The sequence below is a fragment of the Panicum hallii genome, chromosome 3 (assembly GCF_002211085.1).
Source record: "Panicum hallii strain FIL2 chromosome 3, PHallii_v3.1, whole genome shotgun sequence".
Classification (NCBI taxonomy): Eukaryota; Viridiplantae; Streptophyta; class Magnoliopsida; order Poales; family Poaceae; genus Panicum; species Panicum hallii.
In genome coordinates, this window is record NC_038044.1 from 10,369,775 (window position 1) to 10,396,202 (window position 26,428).

General features: G+C 49.7%; 4 protein-coding genes across 5 annotated transcripts; 1 reads left to right on the forward strand and 3 right to left on the reverse strand.

The window, feature by feature from the left end:
• The first annotated feature begins 1,385 nt into the window (after positions 1-1,385).
• On the forward strand, positions 1,386-5,184 carry LOC112884583 (calcium-dependent protein kinase 15). Its single transcript, XM_025950006.1, has 8 exons — positions 1,386-2,423; positions 2,807-2,950; positions 3,049-3,201; positions 3,398-3,513; positions 3,614-3,781; positions 4,020-4,147; positions 4,244-4,343; positions 4,727-5,184. Exons 1-8 carry the CDS (start codon positions 1,691-1,693, stop codon positions 4,811-4,813), a joined length of 1,629 nt encoding a protein of 542 aa, XP_025805791.1. The 5' UTR covers positions 1,386-1,690; the 3' UTR covers positions 4,814-5,184.
• A 372-nt stretch (positions 5,185-5,556) lies between these two features.
• Positions 5,557-8,619, reverse strand: LOC112884584 (probable protein ABIL4). Of its 2 annotated transcripts, none has more exons than XM_025950008.1 (9): positions 8,073-8,619; positions 7,834-7,916; positions 7,035-7,185; positions 6,849-6,948; positions 6,669-6,752; positions 6,498-6,570; positions 6,347-6,381; positions 6,121-6,197; positions 5,557-5,995 (listed from the first exon to the last, which is right to left on the reverse strand). In XM_025950008.1, exons 1-9 carry the CDS (start codon positions 8,193-8,195, stop codon positions 5,840-5,842), a joined length of 882 nt encoding a protein of 293 aa, XP_025805793.1. In that variant the 5' UTR covers positions 8,196-8,619; the 3' UTR covers positions 5,557-5,839. The 2 variants fall into 2 exon arrangements, with proteins under 2 accessions (XP_025805793.1, XP_025805792.1); XM_025950007.1 differs by having other exon boundaries at positions 6,109-6,197; positions 8,073-8,607.
• A 2,362-nt stretch (positions 8,620-10,981) lies between these two features.
• LOC112885165 (S-type anion channel SLAH2-like) lies at positions 10,982-12,847 on the reverse strand. The gene has a single exon (XM_025950826.1). It carries the CDS (start codon positions 12,845-12,847, stop codon positions 10,982-10,984), a length of 1,866 nt encoding a protein of 621 aa, XP_025806611.1.
• Positions 12,848-14,849: 2,002 nt separating this feature from the next.
• Positions 14,850-17,245, reverse strand: LOC112886443 (S-type anion channel SLAH2-like). The gene is made up of 2 exons (XM_025952346.1): positions 15,729-17,245; positions 14,850-15,614 (listed from the first exon to the last, which is right to left on the reverse strand). Exons 1-2 carry the CDS (start codon positions 17,172-17,174, stop codon positions 15,201-15,203), a joined length of 1,860 nt encoding a protein of 619 aa, XP_025808131.1. The 5' UTR covers positions 17,175-17,245; the 3' UTR covers positions 14,850-15,200.
• Positions 17,246-26,428: the final 9,183 nt, after the last annotated feature.

Below are 26,428 nucleotides of genomic sequence, written 5' to 3' on the forward strand. Positions count from 1 at the left end.
TGTCCACGTCCACGGTCCGAGGTAAAGCGTCAAGCTGACTGGCTGAAGATGGGCACCTCTTGTGACCGTGACCTCGACGTGCAAACCCGACGCCACGCAACGCAGCGCGATGCAGAACGGATTGCGTGGGAGGAGGCAAGGCCCAGCAGCCTTGCCCTTGACTAGTATTCCTACCACTTGTTTGACATCACCTTGAAGATCGCCGCTGCCCGCGGGCCGGATCGTGACAGCCCGCGCCCGGCGGTGCTACAGATCAGCGGAGCCGACGACGAGACGGCACGCATCGCCGTCGCCTCGTCTCGTCTCGCCGCACGTGCGTTCCAGTCCATCGATCAAAGCCGCTCTCGATTTGGAGAGGTGCTGACAAGGAACGGACACAAACGGTGGCGAGCGAGGGCGCGAGAAGGATCGCAGGGCGCGCTCTCCCCGTGTGCATGCTCCGTCTCGCTGGGATGAGTAGTTGTATGGGTCTGTCTGACAGGTGCAGCGGGAGCAATGCGAACGGCGGCAGATCCACCGATAGGCCCGCCGCGGCGGCGAGTTACTGCGGAGCTGGCGGTTTCAGAGCCCTGGCACGCGATAGCCAGTGACTCGGCGCCTGCTTCGCCATCAGCGAGATGAGAGGACGGACGCGGACAACACGGTAAGATCGATAGCCAGTGACTCGGCGCCTGCTTCGCCATCAGCGAGATGAGAGGACGGACGCGGACAACACGGTAGGCACGGAAGAGAGACGCGAGGAGAGGGCCCCGCCCGGCCGCCGCCCCGGCACCTAAAACCAAACCTGCCGTAGCTGGAACACGCGTGCGCGGTGCGCGAACAAGTCGTCCATCATCACGGGGCGCGCGACAATGACATGCCCCAACACTCGTGCGACGCATCGTCACGGGGTGACGGGGCAGCTTTGACAAAACGATGCACGGACAGGTAGAAGGTGCCCATCGCCGGCGCCAAGGCAGCAGCTTGTCAGGTTCTATCAAGCAGACATCGTTCTTCTATTTCTATCAATGCAATGCGCATTCTCGAGTATCATCCATCATCATCTATCAGTTAAGCAAGAAGGGTCTGGTCTGACCACCGATCAGGATAGGAAAGGAGAGTGTGATGCCAGCTACCATGAAGTGTCTCCGGACGAGCGGTTGCGACTTGTGGATGCTCGCTCCAGCTCGGCGCAGCAGCGGCGTTGATGGGCGGGCAGGAGACGGTAGGAAAGGAAGGTTCAGAGCGGCGGCTGGTGAGCAGCGTCCAATGACTGCAACCCAGGCGTCAACGCCCTCGCCCTCCCTCCCAGAAGCCGCGACGCAGCTGCCTCCTGTCACAGGCTCACAGCTCCTCCTCCCACTAGTCAGCCTCGCCTCCCGTCCCACTCCCACGTTATCCAAACCACCACGCTCCGCCGCCTGCCGCCGCTGACTCCTCCCGCCCCACCGCGCCGCGTCGGGCGTCTACACGCGCCAGCCCGCGGTTTGGACGGTACGGGACGGCACGGCCGCCAACCCGTGCGTCCCGTCTCGCCTCCACGCGCAAACCCCCGACCAAACGCCAGCGCCCCCCCACGACCAAAAGGCGAGGGGGGCCATTCTCCATGTCGTGCTCGCCGCCGCCTCCTCCCCCTCCTCCGTTTCTTCCCCGCTTCCTCCCCAGCCCCGCCCCACTCCACTGACTGCGCGCCCGCGCCCGATCGGCCGCCATGGGAGGCCGCGCCTCCCGCCACCGCGCCCAATCGCACGACCAGGGCCCCAACACCTCGCAGCATCACCACCACCAGCATAACCGCCCGAAGCCCAAGCAGCACCGGCCGCAACCCCCGCCGCCGCAGGCGCCGCAGACCCACGCTCCCCCTCCCGCGCGGCAGCGGCAGCAGCAGCAGCAGCAGCACCCGGACGCCGCCGCGGCGGCCGCGGCCGCCGGGGTGGGCCGGGTGCTGGGGCGCCCCATGGAGGACGTCCGCGCGGCCTACACCTTCGGGCGCGAGCTCGGCCGCGGCCAGTTCGGGGTCACCTACCTCGCCACCCACAAGGCCACGGGCCGCCGCTACGCCTGCAAGTCCATCGCGGCGCGGAAGCTCGCGCACCGGGACGACGTCGAGGACGTGCGCCGCGAGGTGCAGATCATGCACCACCTCACGGGCCACCGCAACATCGTCGAGCTCCGGGGCGCCTACGAGGACCGCCACTCGGTCAACCTCGTCATGGAGCTCTGCGAGGGCGGGGAGCTCTTCGACCGGATCATCGCCAGGGGGCACTACTCCGAGCGCGCCGCCGCCGCGCTCTGCAGGGAGATCGTCTCCGTCGTGCACAGCTGCCACTCCATGGGGGTCATGCACAGGGACCTCAAGCCGGAGAACTTCCTCTTCCTCAACAAGAGGGAGGACTCGCCGCTCAAGGCCACTGACTTTGGCCTATCGGTGTTCTTCAAGCCCGGTAAGCAAGCCACCGCTAATCTAATCATTCACTGGTTTCAATACTTCTGACAGGGATGCCCATCAATTTGAAATGGACATTATATTGTATGATTCTGCTTCAATTGAATAGATGCTCATGTGGGAGTTCAGCAGATACTGATTCCATCAACTGCAAGACCGATTAGGGACGAAAACTCAACAAATGTTATAAGTACTAGTGTTACAGAATGTTGCGAAAGTCTTTCAGGATTTTGTTATTGTAGGATAGCACACAGCAGGAGTGAAATGCCTTGTGTTGTCGTTAACTAAAGGAGAGATCGGTGTTGTTTCATCTTTAGTACTTCAGCTGATGGTATGATCAAGCTCAACTGAAACTGAAAACTGGTGGTATCTGTAATGCAGGTGAGCAGTTCAGGGATCTTGTGGGGAGTGCGTATTATGTCGCCCCAGAGGTGCTGAAAAGGCGATATGGAGCTGAGGCAGACATATGGAGTGCCGGAGTTATCCTTTACATCCTGCTATCTGGTGTTCCTCCTTTCTGGGCCGGTACATTCTTCTGCCTCTTGTACCAATCAGCCAGATTTTGATACCATTATCCTTCCTAACACTTGGATGCTTTGTCTTCTTTCTTCCGCTTTAACCAGAGAATGAAGATGGCATATTTGACGCTGTTTTGCGAGGCCATATTGATTTCGCATCTGATCCCTGGCCTTCAATTTCCAATAGTGCCAAAGATTTGGTCAAGAAAATGCTACGGCAAGACCCAAAGGAGCGGCTTACTGCTGCTGAAATTTTGAGTAAGTCTATTGTCAAACTCACCCCTCTCATACGTTGGCATTGGCAATCTTGGTTGTATAGATTGGTAGGCTCATGTTTATGATGTCAAGTGCACTGCCAATTTTATCTTTGTCTGTTGAAGGTGTTTGTGCTGTCTTTTCAAACTGAACCTTCATTCTTGCATATAGTGCTCAATCTAATACATTAAGCGTACAGACCATCCATGGATTAGAGAGGATGGAGAAGCACCAGACAAACCACTTGATATTACAGTAATTGGTAGAATGAAGCAGTTCAGGGCAATGAACAAACTTAAGAAGGTTGCCTTGAAGGTAAACAGATCTTCAGAATTTTGAGTCATTGCTTCTCTCTTTCTTAGCACTCCAGTCCTCAAATCATGATACATCTTGGCATTGCTTCTGTTATAATCAGGTTGTTGCAGAGAACCTGTCAGAAGAAGAGATTGTGGGATTAAAAGAAATGTTTAAATCCCTTGATACTGACAACAGTGGGACAATAACCCTGGAGGAATTAAGAACTGGTTTACCAAAGCTAGGCACCAAAATTTCTGAATCAGAAATAAGGCAGCTGATGGAGGCGGTAAGTTCTTTTCTTGTATCCCCATAGCATTGAATCCTAAAAACGACAGCATGCACCAAAAGGTTGTACCGGATGCCCTTTTATATCTTAAAAGGGAAGAGATGAAAGATGCCTTTCTGAATTTATCTATTATGATGACTTGTATGAAATTGAACCTTCCACACTGCTGCTAGAAGTAGTCTGATAGATCCAGTGCTTTCCCTTTCACCTCCTTGATTGTTATCTCCCATTCCTGCAGGCTGATGTTGATGGAAATGGTACCATTGATTATGTTGAATTCATATCAGCAACAATGCACATGAACAGACTAGAGAAGGAGGATCACATATATAAGGCATTTGAGTATTTTGATAAGGACCACAGCGGGTAATTTCACTTCTAACTTTACTTTTGGTTACTTATCTACCAAGTCTGTCTGACCTTTTACATTAATTGGCTTGCTGCTTGCACATTCCTGCACAGGCACATAACAGTTGATGAGTTGGAAGAAGCTCTGAAGAAGTATGATATGGGTGATGAGGCAACAATTAAAGAAATTATTGCTGAAGTGGATACAGATCATGTGAGTAATTCCATAGAAACGCCCAAAATAATCCCACTTGCTGTTGTTTCGATTCCAATCGTATGATGCATTGTCGCTGTTTCGAAGAGTTGGATAATTCATCTTTATTAAAGAAAAAGTACTATTTTATGGAATAAAGTAACAAATTATTTAAGCCAACGACAGCACCTTATTAAGTCCTAGACAGTGATCCAACATGTTTTGCTAGTAACCAAGAAATCATAATCTTTTCTTTTTGATGATGAAACAACATTTTTTTCGAGAGGAAATCAACAATATTGCACCAAATGAGCAAGGGTGAAGTGAACTAATCGCTTTGTCAGCAGGTTAAGTTCACATGAATTCCTCAATTTGCTTGCTAATGCTATTCTTCTGCTACCTAGGATGGGAGAATCGACTACCAAGAGTTCGTTGCCATGATGAAGAATAACAGCCCCGAGATTGTTCCAAATCGGCGGCGCATGTTTTAACGCTCGCCTACATTTATTGTAAAAACGGCTTCTTCGAAATTTTCCACGGTCTTTGTAACTGTTGAGGAGAGCAATACCTACTCCAAGTGGAATTTAGTTAGGCATCTATGCTGATATTCCATACTTGGACGGGGTGGCTCTCCCCTCGTGTGCCCTTCAGTATGGATGGTTGGTGGTTCTTTCTGGTGCCTCCTTGTTCTATCATCTCACTTTACAATTTTGCCATGTATCTATCCATAATGGGGTGTGCCTTCTGGTCAAAGTTTCCTGCCCCTGTAACTTTTATGTAAGAAAAGGGCATGTAAAACAGTTTCAAATGATCATATCAGGCAAAAGTAATGAAGTGCCATCCAATCTTGTGTTTTTTGCCACTTGATCACTTATGCGAGGACCTGGCCTGTAAACAGTCCCAAAATGATCATGTCAGCAGATTACATTTTGTAATGAACATAGCTCGACTTCAGAATTTCCATCTCGTACAGTGCACTGTATTGCAATCAAGATGTGTTTTACAGATTTTTTTAGCTCAACTTCTGGACATTTTGAGCGGCCAAATGCATTGCTGTAGGAGCAGTTTGAAAGGCACGTAGCTGATAACAAATGGGTAAGGTAGTTGCCAACTGTTTCACATTTCAAACGCGTAAGAATATTCAGTAGGTGCAAAGGTTCGAGCACTTTTGATGCTTTCTGTAATCACCACATGAGCAACACCTCTTGCAACTGCTATTCCAGAAAGAAAACTCTGAAAAGCTATTTCCGATATGCTTTTATTTTAGATGCTAAAAGCCGAAGCTTCAGGCAAACAGAATTACACTGCAAGCATGGTATCTGCTGATATGAAATCATTACATTTCGGTCATTAGCAAGATGACAATAACATTAATTCTGAAATGAAAGATGACTACAGATACTCTGCTCTAAACCAACAGCATACTGAAAGCGGCCGACAGGTCAGATGTACAATATCAAGCTTCCCTTCCTGCATGAAATTTACAGTGACACTTGCCCCAAGCAAATGCGAGCTCATCAGCGAACTGCAATCTTTTTCATCTTCGCTGATTTGTGCTTAATGAAGAGAGCGGCTAGCATGCTTTTAGTGCCAACAGGAGCCTTTTGGATTGCACGCCCTTTAGGGTTGTCAAAAGAATGAAATGTCGAAAATTCCTTTACACCAGATTGGTTCTGAAAATAAAGATGATCTGTTAAATATACATTTGTCATAAAGAGACAAAATCTGCAGTTCGTCACCTTTTTAATTAAAAAAAGGATAAAGATCATGTCATATTCTAACATACCATAGTGCCAACCTTTTGCATAGCATCAGGACTGGTGCTCCGGTTAAACTGCAGAGGCCTGCGCATAGGAGAAGCAGACCGCTCCTTACCTGAAACATCATATATTCATATGGAACATTCATTCTCCAAACAAAAATTAATAAGAAAACGACTTTGGAGTTAATAAAACATTTCTGTCCCCCATGCCCTCTAGGAAATTAAATTGCAGAATGATTATTACACAGAAGGTTTAAATCACCTGATGCAGGTTTTGATGCTAATATGTCCACTAGGCTGCAAAAAAGCAGATGGCAGCTAGTTTAAATCAGAAGTACATAACCCCCTTTTGCATTAACAAACAAACAAGAAGCCATTTACACAAAGCTGAACAAAAGTGGAAGAAGTCTAACGCAAATGTAGGTTTATGTGCTGCATTTGCTGTGGTGCTGTTCTCTGAAGCCAGATGCCAGGAAAGGGTCTTTGCTGCACCGATGAAATAAAAATACTTTTAGTTTAATATGCTGCCTAGCATAAGCCATAAATGGCAACATGAGCAAAGAGAAAAAAATAAGAAGGCCCACCTGAGGGATAAGGTCTAGGTTTTGATTCCTGATCAGTGTCTATTGGCAGGTGCCCATGAGCCGGGGATCTCTTATGACCAGTAGCTAGCTTGGCAGATAAACATGGGGAATCAAAATTCAGCACCTTTTATATTGTAGTTTCCAAACAGTGCATAAAATCTAAGTTTTACATTCACCTACATGGTAGGATATAGTGCTTGTGGTGTTTTACGTTTGTCCCCATCATTTGCTGCTGCCTGAGGCCTTCTTTGTCTGTGTAGACTTGACATGTGAAGATTTGCTACAGATTTGTAAATAGGTCAGTATTTTAACTGTCATGGTTTCATCAGCATATACTGCAAGTATAGCAGATAAGTGGGCAATTACCTGGTTCAGTCGTGCAACTTTCAGTTCAAAAGTTGACACCTCAGAAGCTTGCTGTTCGAAAAGGTCTGTCAATTTGTAGGCAACAGTACCCAGATGATCAACTGCATTGACAACGGCTCGTACAGCATAATCTTTCAAATTGTCTAGCACCCTGATGTAAATTAACAGGTTCAGTTGTCATAATATGGTCATGAATCTGAATGTTACAATTGAAAATGTGCTATGTTGAAATAAGGGTACAGTGCAAGTTCAGAGTTCAGTACACCATCCTATCATTAAAAAGAAGAAAGTGCACATCCTATATTTCTGAAATATATCCTGCACTGATAAATATGAGAGGGCCCCTTTTGCTGAATTTCATTGAAGTGACAAAATTCACACTACAAACAGTACACGGGCAGTTGTCAGATAATTCCAAAATTCCAGATAATACCAAAACTCTTTATTCTAGTCTAGCCAGTGGAATTCGTTTTCTAGTCGCACCACCACATCAAGGTCTCTTCCTCGCACCTGTTGCTGTCCTGTGCCATAGCCCATAGGTGGCTCGGCCCTCCTATTCCGGAGACCCTCCTATACCTATCATAGGAAGTCAGGTAGTTGCTACTCCCACATGCTGCACCAACGCTTCAATTGAATTCAATCCCTATGCGAGATGACAAAATAGAGCTAGATAGCATGCAAGATGCAATCGTACGAGGAGAAAGAGAAACCATGGCGCTGCGGCGAGATAGGAGCAATTCGTTTGTGGCAATAAAAGATGCCCGGAGCTAGTCAATGCAGGAGCAGGACAGTGACTCACATCTGCTTCTGCTCGCTGTGGAGGTAGGACTTCTCGCAGTACTCGGAGGCGGAGTAGAGCTGCGGCCGCAGGTTCTTGAGCTCCTGCACGCGTAAACTCGCACCATCATGAACCAGAAATCCAGGCTCCAAAACCCAGCCGGATCCCCCGCGAAACGGAGAAAAAACGAACAGCTCAAGAAGCAGAAGATTCTTCTTTGTGTGCGTATGGGATCTGGGAATGCAGGGTTCCGGAAGCACCTGCAGGGCCTTGATGAAGCTCTTGCTTCGCTCCATGGACGCCTCGTCGACGGTGGTGGGCCCCACCCCCGCGACCCCGCTCCAGCTACCGCCCGCCGCCGGGCCGTGGCGCGCCGCCTGCATTCCCCCGCTTCCCTTCGCTCCGGCGGGCGGGCGGGCGTCTGGCGAGGGCGGAACAGCACGAAGCGAAGAGGGGAAGTCAAGCAAGCGCTCCACTGGAGAGAGTGGAGTGAAGGGGAAGGGATGCCTCGCCAACCGGAGGCAGCTCAGCGCAGCTTATTCTACTGCCCACCACCACCGCTCTCTTCTTGACTCCATCCTAGCGCGTGCGCGTATCCCGTGTGGGCGGTGGTGCGCGGAGGAGGAGGAGGGGCCGTGTCTCTGTTGGCGGTGGTCCGCGGAGGAGGATGGGTCCGGGGCCGGGAGAGCGACCGCAGCGGTGGGTTGATGGCGACGGACGGACGGGACGGGGGGCCGCCGCCGGTTAATCCATCTCGCTGTTCGGGCTCCGGTTTGGTTTGGTGTCTAGCTGATGGAGGTTGCGATTTGGCAGGGGAATCATTGCCCACTCATCGCGCCCCCGCCTCGCTGTGGTTTGGTTGCTTCCCTTGTCTCCGACTGACAGTCGCACTGTACTACTACTACGGCCGCGGATCTTGCTGGGCTAAACTAAACGCCATTTCATGGCCGCATTCACCTGGACTCTGGGAGATGCCATCTTTATTCGATTCCAGGAATGATCGGCGTAAAAATAAAATTTGCCTTTTTCTGTTGAGGATCTGGGTAGGGTTTTTTTTTTCAGGAAAAGAAAAAGGGGATCTGGCTGCTGCAGGAATGGTACGGAGAGGCAGCCTGATTGCAGAAACAGTTTGCGTGGGGCTCGAGCTGGCTGCTGCTGGTGAGTTGGTGAGTGAGGCAGGCGCCATGTACCCTCGAGTTCGCACTGCACCTGCACATCCTGAGGAAGCGAGGATGAGTAAGGTCTCCGAGCAGTCCAGCGGACGAGCGGTGGGTGCCGTTCATCAATGCTTATCGGCTGGTTCCGTTCGGTCGCCATATTCATCAATCAATGCAGCAGCAGCAATCATACTCGAAGTGGGTGATTTCTGAATGATTCCGACAGAAAATACTCGATCAATTTTCTGTATTATATCCTCCCGCTCGTGGTTTATTCTTCTTCTTTTTTAAAAAAAATATATGGACAAGCTCTCGTGATCCATGCAACATGGCTATTTTACTGGGTAAATAAATATATCAGTAAATTGCCTTCTTGTTGTCGAATGTCGAGATAAGGTGCGATCTTGTAACACGAAAATGGTTAGAAAAAAGCTCAACTTACTCCCTTCAAGTATAGCTAAAGTTTGAATGATCTTCTAAACTATATTTGATTCAATTTACCCTCTAAACGTATAATTTAGTTTATTTTACCCCATAATATAATTTATTATTTTTATTTCTCCATACACAAGTTGAATTTTAATTTCAAATTTTGCAAGATAGTAGTGGACATCACAATACATATTAAAAAAGTTTGCTATGATTTTTCATTATTGTTTTTATATAATTTTGAACTCCAATGATTAATTTATTATTAAATATCCTAACCTATCAAAATAATGATAAAAAATTATGGTGTATTTTTTCTAACATATTTTATGATGTGTAATATTATCTTGTAAAATTTTAACTTAAAACTCCACCTATGTGTGGAGAAATAAAAAGGAAAAATTATATTAGGGGGTAATTTGAACCAAAGGGTATAGTTTGGGGGGTAAAATGAACCAAACGACAATTTAGGGAGTTATTCAAACTTTGGCTATAATTGAGGGGAGTAATTTAGACTTTTTCCAAATGGTTATGATCTTATAAAGGGGTACGCTAATTTGTGGGTGACCGTACGGAGCCTTAAGTACGGTCAATTCCGACCAGGTAGTTAAACTACCGTCCGCACGTATCCCTTTCTCTCTTTCTGTTTTTTAAAAAAATTACATACAAATATTTATATACACAAAGTTTGATCAAATCGCAAAGATAAAAATTGTAGAAAGAGAAAATTATAAAGGTCAGAAACAAAGAATTATAAAAAAATTGGAAAAAAAAAGTTTGGGAAAATTTTGAAATAAACTTTTAATGAAACTTCAAAAAAAATTGAACAAAACTTCAGGAGAAAAAAATTGGAAACAAAATTTAAGAACAGATTTGGGATATTCCGGGAAAAAAATTGGAAGCAAAAACTTGAGGTCAAACTTAGGAGATAAAGATTTTCAAAATTTTTGAAAAATAAAAAAAATAGAAGTAAAAATTTTGGAAGCAAAACTTAATACCCAGTTTGGAAGAAAAATTTGGGAATAAATTTAATCACCAGCTAGAACTAGACAAAGTAAAAGAAAAAATAAAAAGAAAGAAAATTATGCTAGAGGAGAAAAACTCATTTAGGGAGTCCGATTGACCGTAAGTTTTGGAACTTACGGTGAACCATAGATTCAGCACTGGGGCCTTGTTTAGATCCCTTCAAAATTCCAACTTTTTACATTCTCTCTCCATCACATCAATTTTGGGACACATGCATGGAGCAGTAAATGTATGTAAAAAAATAACTAATTGCACAGTTTAACTGTACATCACGAGACGAATCTTTTAAGCCTAGTTAGTCCATGATTAGATAAAATTTGTCAAATACAAATAAAAGTGCTACAGTACCAAAAAGTGCCAAAAGTTATAAAAATTTGGAATCTAAACGGGGCCGGGTCTTGTAAAGCAGATGGCTGGGGAAAATAAATGAATTCATGAAAAAGAATTTCAATTTAGGCCTACTAATCTAATTGGGCTGGCTGGATATTGCATCTGGGCCGGTTTTGTGGGTCACCAACAAAAGGCCCAAATTTTGCGCAGCCGGCAATCCGGGTGATCTACGGCTCTGCCCTGCCCCGGCCGTCGTACACCATCGGGGTGTGCGGCTCGCTGACGCTGCTCGTCTCCGACCCGCCGTGCCTGGAGACGAGAACGAGCTCCTTGAGGTCCGCGCTGGAGGTACGGATGCGCGCGAGGATCTTGCCGAACTTGGCCTTGGGCCGCCGCCTGACGGCGATCGACACGTCGTTCGGGAACAGGTCCCTGCGCACGAACGCGTGGTACATGGTCGCCGCCAGCACGCCCGCCACCGTCACCGACGCGACGCCGGCGAGCACCACCGCCAGCGCCCGCGTCAGCGCGTTGCTCACCTCCGACGCGAAGATCGCCGTCGCGATGGCGGCGCTCGTCATCGGGAACGTGTACGCCCACCACGCCAGCGAGAACCGGACGCCCCTGAAGAACTTGACGCGCACCACCAGCGACAGGTAGAGGAAGAGCGAGATGTAGTAGGCGACCTTGGCGCCGTGGTTGAACTCGCCGCAGATCCTGGCCCAGGCCACGGAGGCCACGCTCGGGGTCGCGATGAAGAGGAAGAACACCGGGTGGAGCTCCCTGGGGAGCGGCACGTTGGTGGGGAGTCGCTGGTACAGCGTCACGAACAGCACCAGGTAGTGCACGAGCCCCACGGCGAAGAAGAAGATGGCGGCCTCGCGGAGCCCCATCCGGGCGCCCAGCAGAGCGCCGACGAAGTTGCCGACCACGGCCAGGTGGCTCGTCGGGTTCGCCACCCTGGACAGCCGCCACTCGCCGCCCGACATCCACTGCCCGTACACCTTGAGGTCCAGGACCAAGAGCGGCGCCATCAGCATGTACCAAACCACGTGGTGGATCGTCCACACCGGCTCCGGCAGGCCCTTCACCAGGAACAGGCACGCGATCCACGGCGAGAAGAAGAAGTTGACACGGATGGGGTGGTGAAACTCGCGGCGGACGGCCTCGAAGTAGAAGACCACCTTGAGCAGGTAGATGACGGAGACGAGGCCCATAAGCGCGACGGAGAACCACCAGAACGCGTCGTTCACGTCCCGGTTGACGTGGAGGAACGCCGTGGAGGGCTCCAGCTCCAGCGTCTTCCACAGCATCGCCTGGCTGCTCACGCCCATGCACATCCCGAACACGCTGATCGGGAACCGCAGCAGGAATGGCCACGTCGCGTCCTCGGGCAGCACCGGCACCTCCGTCGGTCGGAGCGTCTCGAGCTCGGGGCCTTCGAGGGCGGCGAAGTACCGGTCGGCGGTGGGGACCTCGTCGTCGTCCGTATCGTCCTCGGAGACCTTGGACTCGGCGGGCTCGTTGTCGGCCGGGTGACGCGAACCCCCCCGGAGGCTGGAGAGCTGCCGCTCGAGGCGCCCGGCGAAGGTCTTGAAGTGGTCGAACCGGCGGTCTCGCATGCTATCGCTGCGCGCCAGCGTGCCCTGCTCCTGCTCCGGCGGCTCCTCGCTCCTGATCGTGAGGGTCGGCTGAGGGTGGTACCGCGCCTGCTTCGCCTCCTCGGAGATATTGAGCTCGGCGTCGGCCTCCTTGGTCTTTTCGGGCACGCCGGGGTGGTGCACGTCGCTGTAGACGTACGCGCTGTGCCGCGCGAGGTGCGGCGCCGGCGGGGGGGCCGTCACGCTGCAGATCGAGATGGAGTACGGCGTCTCTACCTCCTGCACGTGGACGCAATGACCGTGCGGTACGCTGGCCACCGTGCCCATCCCCTTCCATCCAGCTGCATCAGCCGCAGTCTCCAAGCCCGCTGCAGCCGCGTCAATGAAGCAGGTCCGCGTCGAGGGCACCGGAACCCGAAGCGGCTCTGGCGACGGACGCCTAGTGACGCCATCCGGTCCTGCCATTTGAGTGCTCTCGCTGGACGCCGCCATGGGATGCTTTGATGCTACACAGAAGCTGGAAGCTTGTACTGCTAATGTTGAACAAGGACGAAGCCTGGGTTCAACTCGCAGACAGGCGCACAGAGCTACCTCCTCCTCCTCCTCCAGTCTAGCTAGCACGATCGAGCTTGTCCATGGAGAACTGGGGATCATGAGGAAGATGGCTATATATATCCATATAGACGCGCGCAGTCATTGGATGGAGATGGACTGCTTCTAGCTCTGGCAGGTGATTTTCCTGGAAGAGACGGGCCGATGATGCCAGGTAGAGGCTTAGAGCTAGGGGTGCAGTAGAAAAGAGTTGGCCGAAATTGAAGAGATCGGCGCCGCTCAGAACAAGAATGCAGTCAAAAGTTCAGGGCACACGGCCGTCTCAAAATGGAAACAATATAGAGATTCATCAGTGCGGCCTCTCTGCTGTCGTGCCGGACAATTCACTCGAGATCATCGTTGGATGCATGGGGGTTTAGTTTTCTGCGATTGACCGACGGCGACAGGCTCAGCTTTCTTACTAATTCCACCATGTTCTTGTCTTCCCCCTGCATCATGGGATATGCAAGCAGCCTAGAACTTTAAGGAAAATTATAGAATTGAACATACATTCTTTGAACATATTAATGAGCCCGAATTCCCCTACTAATTCAACCCATTTTACATAAAAAAAAGGGTTACATGACCACAACTTGCCCTGAGCAGCATCAGTCTGGTCCATCAAAAGCTGCGCCTGCACGGGCTAGCAATGTTATTTATATAAAAATACATTAGATGGTAAATATTTCATGAAATGTCTACAATTTATATGTGCCTGATGTGTGTGTATTGACTGTCTTCTTTATAATACACCTCCTTCCTTTACGAAATTAGAGTGTTGCACGAAGTTATTATTCATGGTAACTTGGTTTAACCTCGCGATCGGTATTTTTTATATGTGTCCGACCATCCAATAACATATACGTTGCTCCTAATACTATTCCCCCACATAATTGAGAGGGATGGAAAGGGAAACCAATATTTATTTGAAAATCATATGTGACGATGCAAGACAGATGCTTTGGGTTTTTTCTTATATTTCTTATATCATGTGGTAGATGTGTGTAGGATTTTTTTTTTGGGAAAAAAACAAGATGCGTGTAGTTTAGAAGGAGGTAAACGTGCATCTTTATTAGTTCTTTTTGTAATGGTATATGTTGATAGTTTAGAAGCATTGGAGACACTTTGGGGTTCTTTCTAATGGTATGTAGGTAATTTAAGAGAATGTATAGGCTCATTGGGGGTACTTTGAGTTCACTTTTCAATGACGGCAAATGTGGGTAATTTAGAAGAAGGCATAGATGCTTAGAGTTATTTTGTTGATGACAAAAGTGGATAATTGAATAAGAATGTATTAAGATAGTCAGGGGGGGTTTAATAGCAAAGGTGCGTAATGTATAAATAGGTTAGATCCAATGGTTCTTGTTGTCTATGATGACTAGAGTATATATGCTAAATCAATGGACGTGTGTTTTGCGTAGTTTCTCCCTCTTTTAGCTTGTCTAACATGAGGATTAAGTGGAGGTTCCAAAAGTAATATTCAATTAATAATGGTGAGATGACATGAGCAAATTGAAGTGGTTTGAAGCTTAGCCGGGCAGCAAATGAGCCGTACGTAACAGCCACTCAGGCAGATGATTCATCCCTTCGTCGATTGGCTTCAAACCACTTGAGCCATTTTCTTTTTGTCCGATTACCTTATCTCTCTTTTTTGTTTTATACAGCATGCAAATGTCCATTTATGCTGTCCAAAAGATTATGTATTTGCATGATGATATGTATCTCAGCACAGGGGTACGAAACGTATTGGGCTGGACTAGTACAGGTGGACGAATTTGTGGTGCCCAACAAAAGGCCCATGTGCATTTTGATTTGGGAGCCCAGACAGCGTCCTAAGTTGGTTTCAGAGTTTCAGACATTCAGAGAAAAGGTTTCTTACTGTCAAAAGGGAGAGAGAAAAATGTTTCTTTGAAGAAGGATTTCAGAGGAAAAGGTTTCTTACATGATGAAGAAAAGGTTCATGAGCTAGCCTCATAAACTTGCAATTAAAAATATATAAAAGAAGTAAAAACCAAATGTACAAGAAACTCAGTTGAACTAGTGCCATTCCCGTGATTGCATCCTTGTCATGGCAATCGCTCAAAGGACACATATCTCTAGCTGCCTGTCGGCTAGCGTGCCACGTACGCGAGCATCTGCACGGATGAAAATCAAATCCGAAGAACTCCTCTGAAGCCTGTACAGGTGATCGGGAGTTGAGTAATAGCTCAACTACAAATCGACGCGGCCGTCTGCTCATCCATGGTCACCGCGCCTACGGCTCTTCCCCGCCGCGGCCGCGCGCCATCGGGGACGGCGACTCGCTGCTGGTGTCGGAGCCGCCGTGCCTGGAGACGGAGAAGACGAGCTCCTTGACGTCGGTGCCGGAGGAGCGGAGGTGCGCCAGGATCTTGCTGAACTTGGCCTTGGGCCGCTGCGTGATGGCGATGGGCACGTCGTTGGGGAACAGGTCCCTGCGCACGAACGCGTGGTACATGGTGGCCACCAGCACGCCGGTGACCGTCACGGACGCGATCCCGGAGAGCCCCACCGCCAGCGCCCGGGTGAGCACGGTGGTCACCGCCGATGCATACAGCGTCGTCGCGATGGCGGCGCTCGTCATCGGGAACGTGTACGCCCACCACGCCAGCGAGAACCGGACGCCCCTGAAGAAGTTAATCCGGACCACCTGTACATGCATCCATCGTCAGAGACACAATTTTATTTACAAATATATAAACGATGCGCGCGCGTGTCAGCAAGGTGTGCGGCACGCAACACAACGTAACGCACGGACACGTACCAGTGACATGTAGAGGAAGAGCGAGATGAAGTAGGCGATCTTGGCGCCGTAGTTGAACTCGCCGCAGAGCCTGGCCCAGGCCATGGACGCCACGCTGGGCGCCGCCACGAAGAGGAAGAACACCGGGTGGAGATCCTTGGGGAGCTGCACGTTGGTGGGGAGCCGCTGGTACAGCGTCACGAACAGCACCACGTAGTGCGCCAGCCCGACGGCGAGGAAGAAGATGGGGGCCTCGCGGAGCCCCATCCGGGCGCCCAGCAGCGCGCCCACGAAGTTACCGACCACGGCCAGGTGGTTCGTCGGGTTCGCCACCTTGGACAGCCGCCGGTCGCCGCCAGACATCCACTGGCCGTAGATCTTGAGGTCCAGGCAGAAGATGGGCGCCATGAGCACGTACCAGACGACGTGGTGGATCGTCCACACCGGCCGCGGCAGGCCCTTGACGAGGAAGAGGCACGCGATCCACGGCGCGAAGAAGAAGTTGACGCGGATGGGGTGGTAGAACTCGCGGCGGACCGCCTCGAAGTAGAACACCACCTTGAGCAGGTAGATGGAGGAGACGAGGGCCATGAGCGCGACGGAGACCCACCAGAGCGCGTGGTTCACGTCGGGGCTCACGCGGAGGAACGCCGTGGCGGGCTCCGACTGCAGCGCCTTCCACAGCATCGCCTGGCTGCTCACGCCCAGGCACATCCCGAACGCGCTGATCGGGAACCGCAGCAGGAACGGCCACGTCTCGTCCTCGGGCAGCGCCGACACCTCCGTCGGCCTGAGCGTCTCGAGCTCGGGCCCCTCGAGCGCGGCGAAGTAGCGGTCGGCGGTGGGCACCTCATCGTCGTCGGTCTCCTCCTCGGAGATCTTGGAGTCAGCGGGCTCGACCTCGGCCGGGTCCTGAGGCACCCCGCGGAGGTTGGAGAGCTGGCGCTCGAGGCGGCCGGAGAAGGTCTTGAATTGGTCGAAGCGGCGGTCCCGCGTGCTGTCGCTGCGCGACACGGTGCGCATGCGCTGCAGCGGCGGCTCCTCGGTCCTGATGGTCAGCGTCGGCTGCGAGTTGAACCGCGCCTGCTTCAGCAGCTGCGGCGGCGCCTCCTCGGTGGCCTCCGCGTGTTGGCGCGCGTCTGGCTCTGGCGTCGCCTCGGCCGGCACCGGCGCCACGCGCACGGCGTCGCCGCCGTCGCTGCGGACGGACGCGCACGCGCCGAGCTGCGCCAGGTGCAGACCCGACGGCGACGCCGGCACGCTGAGAGAGACGGAGTACGCGGTCTCCGTCCCCGGCGCTCGAGCGCGATCACCGCGCGCCGCCGCCGGAACCGCCTCCTTGCCGGCGGCACCGTCGACGGAGCCCGCGAGCACCGCCCGCGGCGGAAGCCGAAGCGGCTCCGGCGACGGGCGCCCCCTGGCGCCGTCCAGCCCCACCGCCATCTGGATGCCCTCGCTGGTCGCCATGGCAGCTCAGGATCGCTCGCTCGCGCTTGGCTGCTAGGAGTGCCGCCGCCTGCACACACCAAACAGGAGCAAGCAGCTGGAGCGCGTGAGTGTGTGCAGCTCGGCTCGCGCCCCGTCTCCGAATATATAGAGAGACCAGAGGTCGACGACACGGTGGGAAAGCATGGGGAGTACGGGGAGGATAAAGAGGGGAGGAAGATGCTCGCTTGCAACTGTAGGTGCGTGCAAGTGGAGCAGCGTGCGGCGCCGGCGGCCGGTGACGCGGACGCCGGCGCACGCACGTGGCCGCATCCGGAAGGTTCGGGGCACGTATCCCAAAACATCCTTTTCTTATTTATTTATTGAAGGGAAAAAATTTCCATGTGTCTTTTTTCCTGTACGTACGAGTATGAAGTTCCTCTGATATTTTTCATGTACGTGCTCCCAGTTGAATTCTGCAGTCGCACGGTTAGGGTGCCGGTGTCCTCTGGCCCTGGCTGATGCGTGCGTTGGGATGCAACGCGATCGGAGCGGAAAGAGACGGGACGCGACGAACGCGACCGCCATGATCGGGGTCCGATGGAAAGCGCAGGGGCAGGGCTTTGACCTGCGCCGTGAATCCGTGATGGTTGCCGGCGGAAAAGCTCGCGGGGGGGCTGCGCCTGCGCGGCGCATGTAACTCTTTGCTGACCAGACTGGTGACGAACGGGACGGGGGGCCAGGGCGGAGGAGGTCGCATCTGCACCGTCGGCGAAGGGGTGGCCTTCAGCACGGACTCGGGCAGGACGAAAGCCGTCAGCCTGGCTACTTTTTTTTTTCTCCGTTCCGATTGATTGTTAGTTTTGTACAACCCGGTTGGGGCCACGTCAAATTCGGTATATGTACACACACGAGTGATGCATGGTGGCTAGGTTAAGATATCCGAATTTAATTTATTGGGTTTAACTTCTCCCCCTTTAATTAGAAGCCGCATGCATGGCATGTGCGGTCATCTATTTCTGAGGGGACGCATGTTCACGAAAATGACATTTGTTTGTGAGAGGGAGGTTTGCAAATTCTGGGAGGGGGCCTCTACTTGTGAATGGTTGCGTGTTCATCCAAGGACATATTTGTTTTTGATGGTTAGGGTATATTTGTGAAATGGTGTCTACTCGCGAAGGGACAGCTGTTAGTCGAAAAGATATGTAGTGCTTCAGCAGCTATAAAGGAAAATTTATGCATATGGCTTGTTTCCGAGATGCGTATTTGTGCAGTGCATCTTTTCGGGGATACATATATATATATATATTGCACACGTCTTTCTGTGGTTTATTTTTGTTTCTTTGTATTTTAGTGCATCGTGCTTCTGATCATATTTGCGCAAAGTTTATAACTTTTGACCAGCGATTAGTCAAATCATATGCTTGTTTTATGTATCGAGGTTGAACCAACATCGTGTCTACTTTTTTGAGGATTTTAAAATTCCAACAAGCCACGAAATTAGCGTGCGCACACTACTTTCCCTGGATGACACCAGCAACCGACCTAAGGCAAACATGATCACTAGGTACGTGTGGTCGTAAACCCCGAGTTGTGTGATGGTTACATAGCATATATACGTACAAAAACCGGTTGAATAAGTAGCAAACCGTTGCTGTCTGCAGCAGTAAAATAAAAGAGAGAAGAAAACATAATAATAATAATATTATTATTAATAATAATAATAATATGTGTAGCCGTGTCGTTTCCGTGCAAGAAACTAAAATCAAATTCGGGAAAGTGCATGCGGTTGCGGTTTGCGTTGTTCCTGATGAGGAGTAAAGAAACAAAGGTTCGGACGATCGCCATCGCTATTATTATTGACTATCCTGTGTCATCCACGTCAACGCACAAGATGACTAGATGAGCAAAGACAGACGGCCCGTGCTGGGAGAAGCAACGCAAAGACGGAGCATGGAATGGACGTGCTCAAATTATTTAGTATTATATATGCATGCAGCATGGATACATATGTATATATACGCACCTACTATATATACTAATATACGGAGTGTGCATATACAGTATGCTAGTAGCAGTAAGCATTGCCTGGGGCCGCGCTTGGGAGAAGACAGCTGGAAGAGATCGAGTACACTACTCGTGAAGATACTTGGTGGCTTTGGCTAGCACAAGCTCAGAGCTCCTGTGCTCCATCCATGGAGGGAGTGGGTCCCTTTAAAGCTCGTTCGGTTACTCTGAAACTGAGTTCCTGGATCGATTCCCGGTTGGAATGGTTTACTAATTTGTATTTTGATAAGGTGGAATGGTTCGTAGATCCAATCCTAACTAACCGAATAAGGTCTTAGGTAGTGTTTGGTTGAGGAACGAAGTGGAACGGAGCCGCTCTGTTCCGTGTTTGGTAAACTAGAACGGAGCGGCTCTGTTTTTTTTGTTGCAGAGTGAACTGGAACAGAGCGGCTCCATGCTGTGTTTGGTTGAGGAGTCAACCTATGCACAGAGACGGGAGAGCGAGGCAGGAGCGAGTCCGAAGCGGAGCGGCTCCGTCCGCCCGATTTTTTGGAGCAGGCTCGTTCGGCATCTGATGGAAATATTCCCGTTGAAAGCCGCTCCGCTCCACAAGTCTGACAGCCAAACATCTGCAAAATTAGGATGGAACGTTCTACTGTACTTTGCTCCGAAACCAAAAGCACCCTTATATAGGCGTCGGATCGGTGGATATGCCAAGCGGAACGGCTGCCTGTGAGATGCGAGCCTTGGAAGACGGGACAGGTAGTCGAACTCGAACCCCCAACTGTACAAGATCGCAGACGAGATCAGCAGAACAAACTGAACAAGGGTGGAGTCAAAAGTTGAGGGCAGGCAGCTAGCTAGCCTCTGTTGTCGTGCCGGACCCATGGGGCCAGAGATCTAGCCTTTCTACGATACGATTGACCATCAGCTGAAGGAAGCAGAGCTTAATTAAATTAGCTGGCGGGCGGCCTCATTAATCGTAACCACGTTCCGGTCTCGTTTCCCATGCTTTTGCTCCCCCTTTGTCTCAGCCTCCTGTCTCTGTATTTTGGCTAAAAGAAATTGTTTGCCTAGTTGTGGCAACGACAAGTCGAGAACCCTCTGGGTATAGCTTGACGCGAAACCTTGTCCGGATTCAGCGAATATGAGTAGCATCTTCTTCCCGTCGTCACGAGTCACAACCTTCCTTTATTTCTCACCCTCTTCCCATTTGATAACCTCCAATGCCCACCTCCCCTGCCATTTCGGATGCAAATCAATCGCTGCTCGCATGGCTCTCGGTGTAAACTGAAGTGGAGAGTTCTACTCACTCCAATGTCCAATCACATATAAGTCACTGCATTTTTTATCTGTGGAATTTCAATTTTGAAAATGATACCAATATATTTGTTTCAAAATGTAGTTTCATAAATGTGTATTTTTACTACGTCTAATATATATTTTGCAACAAAAAAAGTATCAATCAAAGTTGTGTTTTGAAGAACGTGTTGATATAAAAAAAACATGGCTTATTTATGACTAGAGTAAGGTCTGGATAATTTTTTTGACAAAAAAAAGCCTATTGTGCCCACCTAGTGTCAGCGGCACCTAGCACGGCATCAAACTTGTTTGTCCCTCCAAGTTGTTTAGGCAGGCGCCATTTTCATCTTAAACTTGTCGAGGCAGGCGTCATTCAAAAGTTGTTTAGGCAGTACTGCTAGTTGATGCATCAGTACGTACTTTAAAGGCTTCAATTCATGTACTCCTATATGAAATATATGTAGCAGAGGCATACCTGTTATACTTGTCTTGGTCCGGAAGTCAAGGCTTACATTCATGCACAGAGAGATCCAAAGCATAATCCCCTGGTGAATTAAAATATAACCACGGCATATGGACAGCTGCTAATCAGCTGTACTGGCTAAGTACGGCACTGGATCTCATCTCTGATTGTTGAACTATTGTTGAAGCGCACCAAAGCTAGCAGCAGGTTCATCTCTGCTCCCTAGACTAATCAAATCACCTGACGGAAAGGCGAACGAGATCTATCGATCGATTGCTGCTTTGGTCAACGCACAAGACAGGTGCTGTCGATCTTCTTCATTTTTTTTCTCCCATCGTCGATCACTAGTAAAAACAAGCAAGCTAATGCTAATCACAATGGGGATTTCATGGCGAGTTTCATAGCATTAATTACCATAATACATCAATATTTTTGATAACGTGGCACTGATTTAACGAGGGAAGAGAAAGAACCAGTTTCATCCCCATAACATTCTGCTAACTCATTTCCAAAACGTTGAAAATAGCGTGAAACGACCACTGTGACCGCCGTTGTTTCATGGGGGATCCCGTGCGCCAATAGATCAACTAGCATTTAATTACACTGATTAGCTTTAGAAACAATGAAATGAAAATCTCCATTGAGGCATAGTGTTTCATTCATCCCCTAAGCTGATGTGACGTTCTTAAAAATAGAGATACGAAACCTCCCAGTGTGATTAGCCTAAGTGTTAGTACTACTGGCAGGCAGCGGCAGTGCACGGAGTACTTATCAGACAGCAGCAGTTTGAAGCCAGCTAATAAGATTTGACTTTTAGGCATGTATGGCTAATCTTGTCTTGTGATACACTTCAGACCATCTGGCTTATGCGTAGAATTAAGTACAGATATTGGTTACTACAGGCAGCTAACCTGCTTAGCTCGAACAAAATGACAAATAAAGATAAGATCAGAACGGAACGGAACTAACCAAACGAATGTGCGGGCCCGACATTTTTTAGGAACTCATAGGTAGCTAGAAGTTAGTGTGTTACAGCGACCAACCGGAACAAACAACATAGCAGTAGCACTAGACAAACCGGCAACACAGTCGTACAGCACACGTAACACCACCGAACAAAAGAACAAAGCAGAACCGTACCACACGCACTCACTGTAGCTCCGCCCCTGCACGCACGAAACCCTGAACTGAAGCTACCAACGCATCCGATCCGATCCGGCACGTACTCTAGATGACACTTGCTTGGATCTGGAGCCGCTCCCGTAGTCCCGGCCCCATCCATGGATATCGTTGTGACCTTGCATATATTGTCCATCTATCTGTGTGACATAACCAAGATCTCGGTGGATACTCATCCAACAAAATGACAACGAATCGAACGACACCGGTGTATGGCCAGGTGACAACTTTACAATAATAAAAGGATTGATCCATCACACTCACGCATACCGCCAGTGCAAGAAAGTTTCTTTTTTTTTGAGAGAGAGAGAGGAATGCAGGGGAGAAGTTCAAGGGGGCAAAAATGAATACTGACAAAATGGAAAGCAGCAGGTCGCCGTCGTCAACTGATCGATCAAAGTCCAAGCAAGCGAAGGCGTGAGGCAAGTCGACGTTGATCCGGAATTCCTGTGTCCGGTTGGGCGGTTGGCCCAGATTTCCGGTGCCTCGCCGTCGCCGGCCGCCGCTACATCCCAAAGCGCGCCGTGACGGTTTGACGGCGGCGGCGCGGCTGCTTCGAATTGAACTTCAATTCTTCAACGGCTCGCGTGTTCAACAGGTGTGAAAATACGTAGCCTGCATATATACAAGAATTTATTAAACGTTAAGAGATCAGGTCATCCGAGGATTGTTCGTTCACCAAAAAAAATATATAAAAATCCCAGAAGAAGTAGTAGTAACGTATCTCATCACGTGCTTGCTTACCGGGCATGTTGTAAGCGTCATGTGCTACGTACGCACTCACTCATCGTACAGTCTCATTCGATTGGAGAAAAAACAATCCTTTGAGTTGTACTAGTCACGTTGACGTAGCACGTCATCCTTGTGTATATTGTACTCAGTAGATCTTCTTGGTATGCGTGGTGTGTAGATCACAGTGCCAGCAGCGGAGTATTGTAGGGCAGAGGCTGACGCGGATGCGCATGTGCAGGGTACTTAACCGACTGCTATATCTTGTATATATGATTATTATTACTGGAAATGCAGTTGCAGATCGAAGGGAGATAACGTCCGTACACGGACGCATGCAGTACGTATACGCCGGTGTGGTCGGTCACCAGCTAGCGCTGATGGGCACAAGTCAACTCTTAATCACTAGTGTTACTTGTATGCGAGGTAGCTAGAGCCAAACTACAACATAGTTGGTCAGATCTACATATACTAGCTGCCGGTCGAGCTGCGGCACATCCATATGCGTGTGCGTGGTGCTAGAGAATCGCTAACGACGTGCGCATGGACCCTAACCGGAACTTGTGCTGTATACATCCATATCCGGAAGTAAAACCACCAATTTCTCATAGTAATATATCATCAATCTCGTACATTAAAAGATGTATTTTAAAAAACTAATCTGATTGCCTTATTTTATACACTGAGAATGTATATATATAGTTTGATGGATTGTGTTGGTCAAAATTCATAAAGGTGGCCTATGACTAGCGTACGGCAAACGGGGTAACTTGGCTAGCTCTACGTTATACTCGCTCTGTTTTTATTTACATGTCGTATTAGGTTTCTCCTAAATCAAATTTAACCAACCTTAATCAAATTTATAGAAAAATAATAATAATATTTACAATACCAAATTTGTTTAATTGAATCCACCATAAAGTATACGTTGATAGTGCATATGTTGGATAGTATAGTTGTTGCTATATTAATTTATAGACTTATCAAAGTTAGTTTAATTTAACTTAGAACAAACCTAATACGATACGTAAATAAAAACGGAGAAAATACCACACCCAATTATTTCCGGTCGTCACCAGCAGACTCGGAGAACATTCATAGTAAAACACAATAATGCAGGGCTGGCATTGGCCCGTGTAGTTTCCTGGAACAATATAATTAAGTATAATATAATACCGTGTTGGATATCGACTTCAAAGTAAACTTGGAGTTTTTCTCTGGCCGATTTCCGTTGCACGCACATCTGAATTCAATGGAATCTGAAGCCGTCTTCGCACCGTCGTCGTCTGTGAAAACCTGTCTTGCTGTCCAAAAACAATAAATTTTCTGAGCTCGATCGATGGGGATTTGAAGATAAATACCTACCGATTTACCAAGACTGACTCTTAACTTAACGGTTCAGAAGTCCACATGCATGCAGCGTGTTTATGCACACTAAACGACCAACGACGTGGATGCTTGGAGCTTAGTAGCCGTCTACAGGCCGGCTCACTTTTCCGGTCGTCAAGAGATCGAGGAACATTCAGATGCGAATTCCAATGCAGGAATGTCCTGTAGACTACACTACCTACTAGTATCTTTCCGGACAATTAAATAGTACAACGCACCCACGGTGTCGGATTGAATTCAAAGTAAACAAAAAGTTAAGTGAAAGCACGAATTTTCTCCGTCGAGGACCCCTAGCTAGCTTTGCATGCACATCAGAATTGAATGGACTCTTTTGCACCGTCGTCTCTGTGAAAAATTGTCTCGTCCAATAATATGGATTCCGAGTTCGCCGATGTGGGGATCCCAAGACGGATACCTACCGCCTGTACCTACTTTCCCGAACATTAATTTCCAAGGCGATGGCTGACGGATCGATATACGATGGATGTACGCGCGTACGACGACGGGTGAATGGGGAAGAGTTGTACGAACGTGCCGGCCGGTCATCAGATCAGCTAGCCTTGACGCCTGGGCTCTGCCTAACCAGTGGCGCACGTGTGGGGAGCAAGTCGATGGAGTCGCACGACAGCATGCCATGACTGACTGGAGCTAGCAGCTCCGACGGATTCCATGGCGCACGCGCGCGTTTCTGGGGGTCGTCCATCGTCCGTGGCGCCGAAGCTTCATCCCTGCATGCAGTCACGCAGACCAGACCAGACCAGCTTCTTCTTCATCTGATTATTTCCTAGTATTTAGTAGCACTAAGCTAGCTTTGCAGAAGCATGCAGATCGAATCAGTTAATGAATCAGACAAAGCGTGCAATTCCCTCAAAAGAAAAAAAAAAGTAGACAAAGCGTGCAAGCATCAGTCAAAAAGTGCGCGCGCGAGCGTGTGTTATTAGTGTGTATAATAAACTGCCTGCGACCGACAGATCAGAAGTCGTCAGCATGCATACACAGAGAAATGCAGATCGATCTGCGCATATATACCAGCTAGTACCCGTGACCTTAATCAGTTTAGCTTCTATAGCGGCTAACCATCCCAAGACATTATCGTTGTGACTGATCCGGCGCGGATTGATAGAGAAATTTTGTAATGTAGTAGTGTAGTTGTTAATATATTGATTTTTCTATGAAAAAACAGTTAAAAAGTTAGAGGAATTTGGGCAAAACATCACCATTGGGAGTACTACAATCTTCAGCCTCTATACATCGATTGTGCCATCGATGGCAGAAAGTTCCGCGATATTGCGAGTAGACTTCGGTTTCAGTGGACATTACGGAAGGTGATGCTGATGCATGCTGTGGTGTGGAATGGAAGGTGTTGTTCAAAAGTGAGCCACTGACCTTACTTGATCAGCGAACGTTGATATATAGCTAGATGGAATCAAAGCGTGCAGGGATCCAAGACACGGAACAACGTACATACACCGACGGCACCCGATTCGCATGCATTGCACCCAGGCTAGCTAGTTTGGGGACTGCTTCACCTGAAGGGACGACCGGCGCGTTGATCATATCGGTCGATCCATGGGCAACCATGCCATGCCAGTGCATGCCATCCGTCGGTCAAGTCTTGCCGTACGTCGTCCAATGGGGCGGCAACGCACAGCTCTAGCGCTCGATTTGTCCGCGCGCAGGACACGCACAGCGCCCCGTCCACTCAACGGTCGAGCGCGGCTAAACTGCTCCACCGGCCGATGGCCCCTCCGGCCGCGCGAGCCGGGCGACTTCACCGGCGACGACTGGATCGCACATCCATCAAAAGCACCCGTCTGCAACAGCACGGGCCGCGCACGCGGGTCGCGAACTTTCGCCGTCTCCAAGCCCCACGCCCCTCGATTTTCCACGCATTGTCTCGTCGCCGCCGCCGTACAGGTGCCCCGCCGGCCCCGCGCACATTCTTCGCGTCTCGGTGAGCCCCGGCAGGCGGCAGCCGCCTCACTTCCTCAGCCTGGACATTTTCAAGAGCTAGGAAAAAAGATGGCCCGCCGGGCGGGAGGCGGCGCGGTCGCTGCGTGCCATGATCGTTGGGCGCACGGACTTCTGGATTGCGTCCTCGCATCTGCGCCTCGGCCAATCGGGCTGCCAGGAAGCCGAAGATGGTCTCGCGGGTGCAGCCAAGGAAGACCGACCGAGCGAGCCTGAGGCCGGGGCCTCCTCCTGCGGTACAGCGTTCAAACCATCG

Bases quoted from the DNA above. Each gene is read 5' to 3' on its own strand.
- LOC112884583 (XM_025950006.1), top strand. From the start codon at position 1,691: ATGGGAGGCCGCGCCTCCCGCCACCGCGCCCAATCGCACGACCAGGGC. The intron at 2,951-3,048 runs GTACATTCTTCT...CGCTTTAACCAG, and splicing joins TGTTCCTCCTTTCTGGGCCG to AGAATGAAGATGGCATATTT. The intron at 3,514-3,613 runs GTAAACAGATCT...TGTTATAATCAG, and splicing joins TTAAGAAGGTTGCCTTGAAG to GTTGTTGCAGAGAACCTGTC.
- LOC112884584 (XM_025950007.1), bottom strand. From the start codon at position 8,195: ATGCAGGCGGCGCGCCACGGCCCGGCGGCGGGCGGTAGCTGGAGCGGG. The intron at 7,186-7,833 runs GTGAGTCACTGT...AATTTACATCAG, and splicing joins CACAGCGAGCAGAAGCAGAT to GGTGCTAGACAATTTGAAAG. The intron at 5,996-6,108 runs GTATGTTAGAAT...CTTTATTTTCAG, and splicing joins TGCAAAAGGTTGGCACTATG to AACCAATCTGGTGTAAAGGA.
- LOC112885165 (XM_025950826.1), bottom strand. From the start codon at position 12,847: ATGGCGGCGTCCAGCGAGAGCACTCAAATGGCAGGACCGGATGGCGTC.
- LOC112886443 (XM_025952346.1), bottom strand. From the start codon at position 17,174: ATGGCGACCAGCGAGGGCATCCAGATGGCGGTGGGGCTGGACGGCGCC. The intron at 15,615-15,728 runs GTACGTGTCCGT...ATGCATGTACAG, and splicing joins TCTTCCTCTACATGTCACTG to GTGGTCCGGATTAACTTCTT.